This window comes from Pygoscelis adeliae, unplaced genomic scaffold (genome assembly GCF_000699105.1).
Source record: "Pygoscelis adeliae isolate BGI_AS28 unplaced genomic scaffold, ASM69910v1 Scaffold121, whole genome shotgun sequence".
NCBI lineage: Eukaryota > Metazoa > Chordata > Aves > Sphenisciformes > Spheniscidae > Pygoscelis > Pygoscelis adeliae.
Genome location: NW_008824359.1, coordinates 9651660 through 9657338, shown reverse-complemented (window position 1 = coordinate 9657338; position 5679 = coordinate 9651660). Strand labels below are relative to the sequence as shown.

General features: G+C 60.5%; 1 protein-coding gene across 1 annotated transcript in view; it reads left to right on the top strand.

The window, feature by feature from the left end:
• DRC1 (dynein regulatory complex subunit 1) overlaps positions 1-4750 on the top strand; it is a gene marked incomplete at its 5' end in the record, with an annotated part of 10082 nt that extends 5332 nt beyond the window's left edge. The window contains 11 exons of the mRNA XM_009319772.1: positions 533-672; positions 1009-1143; positions 1270-1499; positions 1897-2066; positions 2663-2752; positions 3177-3263; positions 3303-3310; positions 3613-3795; positions 4198-4341; positions 4443-4545; positions 4676-4750. Of these exons, the coding sequence (XP_009318047.1) occupies positions 533-672; positions 1009-1143; positions 1270-1499; positions 1897-2066; positions 2663-2752; positions 3177-3263; positions 3303-3310; positions 3613-3795; positions 4198-4341; positions 4443-4545; positions 4676-4750 (1365 nt within the window). The remainder of the gene's footprint in view (positions 1-532; positions 673-1008; positions 1144-1269; positions 1500-1896; positions 2067-2662; positions 2753-3176; positions 3264-3302; positions 3311-3612; positions 3796-4197; positions 4342-4442; positions 4546-4675) is intronic.
• Between the last annotated feature and the right edge of the window lie 929 nt (positions 4751-5679).

Below are 5679 nucleotides of genomic sequence, written 5' to 3'. Positions count from 1 at the left end.
TGCAGATGTCTCCTCCATGGCAGCTGCGGAGCAAAGGGGGAACTCGCTGCCTCTGTCCTGTCCCCCAGGCTATGCAGCGAGATGCTGCCGTCCCAAACGCGTCATTTGTTTGGTTTGTTCTGGTTTCCTTAAGACCCGGAGTTTGTGCGGTCACTCCTCCTGTGTGTCCCTTCCTCCAGCTCGCCAGGTAACTTCTGAGCCTCCTGGTTAATTCAGAGACATGCAATTCCTAGGACTGACACAAAAATCAGCAGCCAGGTTGAGGAGAGAGGCCCAGATTAGCGCCCCACTGAGTGAAAGTTGGGTACAGCTTCAGTCCGTTCTCCCTTCCCCAGACATGGCCCCGTAGCATGTACTTATGGACAACCAGCACCTCCATCACTTACCCATGAGCGATGCCACGTGGCCAGGGGTTAGCTGGGGAACTGTGCATGGGAAGACGGGGTTTGGAGATGCGGGATCAGTGGGGTCGAGGCTTCAGGGTGGCCTTTGCTCATGGCACGGCTTGTTTTTGTGTTTTCTGAAATGCCAGAACCTGGAGAGGCAGCTCCAGCAGATGAAAGCCGTCTATCAGCTGAACCAGGAGAAGCTGGAGTACAACCTTCAGGTGCTTAAGAAGCAGGACGAGGAGAACACCATCATCAGATCCCAGCAGAAGAGGAAGCTCAACCGGTAAAAATCCATCCCTGGAAGATGGGCTCTGCCTTACCTGCCATCGCCTCCCATATACCTTTTTTTGTGGAGCCCATCACCCAGCACAGGCCAGTGAGCTCTGTCCCAGCCCACCTCTGGGCAGGGGCAGGGGTTAGCCCAGGGCAGGGCCATCCCCAGAGCACTTTGAATAGGCTGGCCATGGCCACCCTGTGCCAGCTGCATCAGGGTCAGCCAGGCCTTGGCAATGAGTGGTCACTAGGAGATCAGCAGCCCCAAGTCCCAAAGCCTTCATACAAGCTGGGTATACCTGAAGGTGCCTCTTGGGGGATGCCCAGCTTTGCTGTCCCTCCCCAGGCTCCACAGCTTGCTCAATAACCTGAGAACAAAGCTGGCCAAACAAGAGAAGCAGTTCAGAGAGGAGAACCAGAGCCTGGCAGCCGACTGCGAGCGCATCACGGGGCAGTGCAAGGAGGTGCAGAGGAGGATGAGGTGGGGTGTGCGCGGGCATCCACCCCTGACGAGGCCTCGGAGCACCTAAGTGAGGTGCAGGGGGGAGCTGAGTCGCCGTTTCGGGGCACGGAGCCTCCTTGCATGGGCCATCTCCCTTCTGGACAGGCACTTTGCCGTCAGCGACGCTGAGAAGTTCACGGAGGTCTGGCTTCTGAACGAGGAGGAAGCCAAAGGGCTGATGCGGAAAGCCCTTGATGCAGATCGCATCATTCACACCCAGCAACTGGGGCTGCCCTGGGAAGAGCCTCGTCACTGGTTCCTGAACAACGTCGGCCCCCTCGGGCATTACAAGGCGAAGAGGATGGCGACCAAGCTGGCTGCGGAGGTCCTGACAGGTGGGATGCACAGTGCCCTTGTCACCCTTGCGGCACTGGGAGACCCTCACCCTCCTCCATGACAGCCCCTTCTGCCACTCCTGTCCTTGCCATTGCAAGGTGGGATCTTCCAGGGGTGGCATTGCGAGCCCAGGCAGGGGCTGTCCCCAGCCCTGAGCTGGCTCATGCCGAGGCAGCTTGGGGATCTTTGCGCTGTACTTTGCCCAGTGCTCCCAGTTCCAGACAAGCTGACCAAGAGCCAGCTCGTGTCCCGAGACCTTTGGGGGGCTTTCCAGGTCGCAGGGAGCACTTGTGATTTGCCTGGTGACTCCTGCAGTGCTGTGACTGGGGAGCACAGCCTGGGGAGCTCAGTCAAAGCACAAAAGCTTTTGCTCACCCTTCTTTCTCCATGCTTCAGAGAGCAGCTCTGGGGGACAGGAGGAGGAAGGGAGTGAGAAGAAGGAAGAAGTGGGTAGTGAAGAGGGAGGAAAAGGAAACACAGCCAAGGTTGAGGATAGAGTCACACCTCTGCGAAATATCTCCAAGAAGACTGCCAAGAGGATCCTGGAGCTCGTGAGCGACGAGTCGGTGCGTGACGATGTAGCACGTGCCTTGATCAGGGGGCAGGCGTGCTGTCCCCTGGTTGCTCCAGCTCGTAGTGGATCTCTTCCGAGCTCCACGGCTTGGGGTGAATGTTTCTGCAAGGCACTGCCTTGCTATGCCGAGCAGCCTGTTGTCAGAGAGCTGCCCCAGGGGCTGGGAGAGCATCTCCAGGTCTTTCCACTGTGTGTGGCACATACATGATGCTAATAAAAGCTATCGGCAGGCACAGCCCCGTTGCCCAAATCCACAGCTCCCCAGGCCAGAACAAGCACAGGCAAAGCTGCTGCATCTGATGCTCCAGGCCGTTCCCCGTCTCTGGGGACAGTCAGCAAGAGCTTCAGATCATGAGGTCCTTTTGGCGTCACCGTGCTGATAACTCTATCTTCCCTTGTCTGCCGGGTGGCTATTCCGGAGCCTCCTGGCCCTGCCAGCCTCCCGCTGCCCAGCCGCTGCCCACCCTCCCCGCTCGGCCTGCCATCGCAGGATGGCACGGCCATAGCATCATGGCATGGGCTGGCTTCTGGGCAGGGACGGAGACGCTCGCTATTTCTCTGCACCCTCTTCTCTGCCTGTCTCCCAAGGGTTTCCTCATCGAGAGCAAGCTGCTGAGGCCCCTGCGCGCGCTGGGGAGGCACGAGCGCACCCTCATGAAGCTCGACTCCATCTTTGCGGTGAGTTGTGGTTTGGCCCGTCAGGGGCTGCGGGGAAGGCTGGCGGTCTCCAGGGAAAGCTCTCTGCCCCCTGTCCGTGTGGCGTAGGACTGAGCCGCCCCAGTGAGGTCCAGGCTGGGCTGCTGGGGGGACTCTGGGGCAGCGAGGGGAGAGGAGCACTGCGAGAGGGCGTGAAGCACTGTGGCCAGACGCTTCTCAGCTCAAGGCCGTCCTGCTGATGAATTAAATAACGTCTCCAGGGCCCCTCCAGCCTGTTCTCAGACTCTCCCATCCACAGATACCCCCGGCTGTCCCACACTAACCACCTCTTACCTTGCGTGGCATTGCCAGAGGGTCACCCTCTGCTCCCGGGAAATGCTCTTCGTTTCACTCCCCGTCCCGTGATGTCTCTGAGAGACGCTAATCTGGTTCCTCTGCTCCCCAGGCCCTCGAGATCGACAGTGAGGATGACCTGTACCAGCTGGTGGATTTTTTCCTGAAGTACAAAGCCCAGGAGGTGGCTGTCAGCCAGGTGGGAGCACCAGGGACAGCAGTGGGGAGAGCCCAGCAGAGCCAGGGGTCCAGGAAAGGGGGAGCAGAACATCTCCTGAACACCCAGGGAAGGCAGAGAGGGGGACCAGCGTGTTGACCTTGAAATGTTTCCCTGTGACCGGAGAAGGGAGGTGAACGTGCCAGGGCTGAGGGGTTGTAATCTTCTTCTGCCGTGGCTGAACAGGGCCCCTTGCACATGAATTTTTGCCTGAGCTCCCTAAATTTGCCAAGGGACGAGGCTGCGGGCAGCTCCCAGGGGCAAGCTGGCTCTTGGGGAGGAGGAGGTAGTGGAAGGCACAGTGCCCACCTTGCTGGCCTTCCCTCCAGAGCAGCCCAGGTGGAGAAGATGTCAGGGATCCGGCTGAGGCCAGAGAGGACAGTGGATCCGGTGCCCAGAGGGATGAGCTCAAACCCCCTCGGAGCTCACCGGGCTCCACACCGTCTGTGGACATGCACGCTGATGATGTCCTAAGGATCCTGAAAGCGTTTGTGCGGGATTTCCACAAGCTGAGGTAGGACTAGGGGCAGAGCGGGGCTGTCGTCACTGGGAGGGAGCCAGACGGGGGCACAGAGGGGGCTGCGGAGGTGTGCAGGCAGGGCTGGGGGTGACCGTATTGCCCTGGCTGGAGCAAGAGCTTCCCCTGCCTTGCCCTGCAAGATTACAGAGGGGTGGGGAGGGTCCCACCAGGGCAAAGGGGTACAGACAGTGCCTGAGTGAGGGATGGCTGGGGACAAGGCAGGAGATGACCAGCAACCCAGGGAGGGAAGCAAGGCCATGGGGCAGGCATGTGCCAGCTGTGGGGTCGTGCTCATTCGTGTGACGATGGTGATGGTGCTCAGTGCAGCTGAGGGGTACGGGGCTGTTCCTCACCCATGAAGAGCTGAACCCCAGGGCTTTGTTCTCTGTCCCCCAGGGAGAAGGACGGATCAGCAAAGGAGGTGCCACAGGTACGGGACAGCTCCAAGGATGGGGAGTATTGGGAAGCCCTGGCACACGTTATCCCGGAGCCGACACTGAAGCTGTGGGATGCGCTGGCGGTGGCACTGGAGGAATATTAGTGAGTGCCTGGCAAGCGCTGTTGGGGACAGGGCAGGCTGGTGGTTTGGCTGGGGGAACTGCACCGACTGGCCGCGTCAACCCTCTGCCCTCCTTGCCCAGCGAGGTCCTCACGCGCAGGGCCAGCCTGCTCGCCGAAGCAGCCGTCCTGCGGCAGCAGAACTCGGAGCTGTTCTTGCTGCTGGAGGCGTACGTCAGCTCCGGGGTGAGTGCTGCATCCTCCTCCCCTGCAGCCTGGGGACGCCCCACCACGTGTGCCCGACGCAGAGGTCCCAGACATGGGGGCCACTGCATGGAGCCCCTCGGTGTCGGGCTCAGGGTGCTTCTCCCCGCAGGTGAACAGCAAGCTGCCCTCCCCTCCCACGCAGTGGATGGACCCGAGCCTGTCCTGCCCCGGGGAAGCGCAGTGAGTGCCCAGGGCCAGGGCACGGCTTTTCTCTGCCCCGAGCTGAAGCTGTGTCTGGAGCCAGGGCTTCCTGGCAGGGACTAATAAACCCTTCCCAAACCTGAGCCGTGAGTGTGCGTGTGGCCTGCGAGGAGCACCCCTCTTGCCTCTGAAGATGCTGGGAAGCCGCAGCCAAGCATCTCCCCGATCCAGGGGACTCGCGGCGCTGTGGGAAAGCATTTCCCCACTCATGCTGCAAAGCCGTGTGGTCTGGGTCCTTCCTTCCCTCCGTGGAGCCAAACCCAGGCAGGAGCCTTCACCTACCGCAGGTCAGCATCCCCGCCGTCCCTAGGCGTCCTGGCTTCGGGAGAGCCCGCCTTTCTTCACCTGATTTTACACCTTGCTCCCCACTTTTCCTTTTGCTGCCCCAACACCTTTTCTCCCCCTGGACTCCTCCCAAACAACCCACCCCCCAATTACTTTTCCCTCGTCGGGTCCCGGTGCTGCTACATCTGTACCTAAATTCTGCATTTCCGGGGCGATATCAGCCCAAAGCGGTGCTACCGGCAGAGTTATCTCCAGGAGGGCCACGTCGCATCCGTGACTCCCTTCCACCCCCCTGGGTCACACCAGTTATATCTCGTTCCCAGCAGCCTTGACTCCCCCGCCTAACGCACAGCACGAGCAGTTTCTCATACCAGAGCGGAATAACACCATGGTTTTTTGCTCACTGGGTATCTGTGCCCTTGAAGAGTTTTCACTTTTCTCCTGGTCCGCATCAGGGGACCCGGCCAGCTTCGAGGGCCGGTGACCCCGTGGGACCGCTTGCTCGCTGTACCCCTGGGGTACAGCGGGATCCACAGGCCAGAAATGCAAACAAGGCGGCCAAGACCGAGGGGGCGGGAGGCAGGGAAAGGGTTTTGGGGCAGGGGAGGCGGGGATGGGCACGCTGCC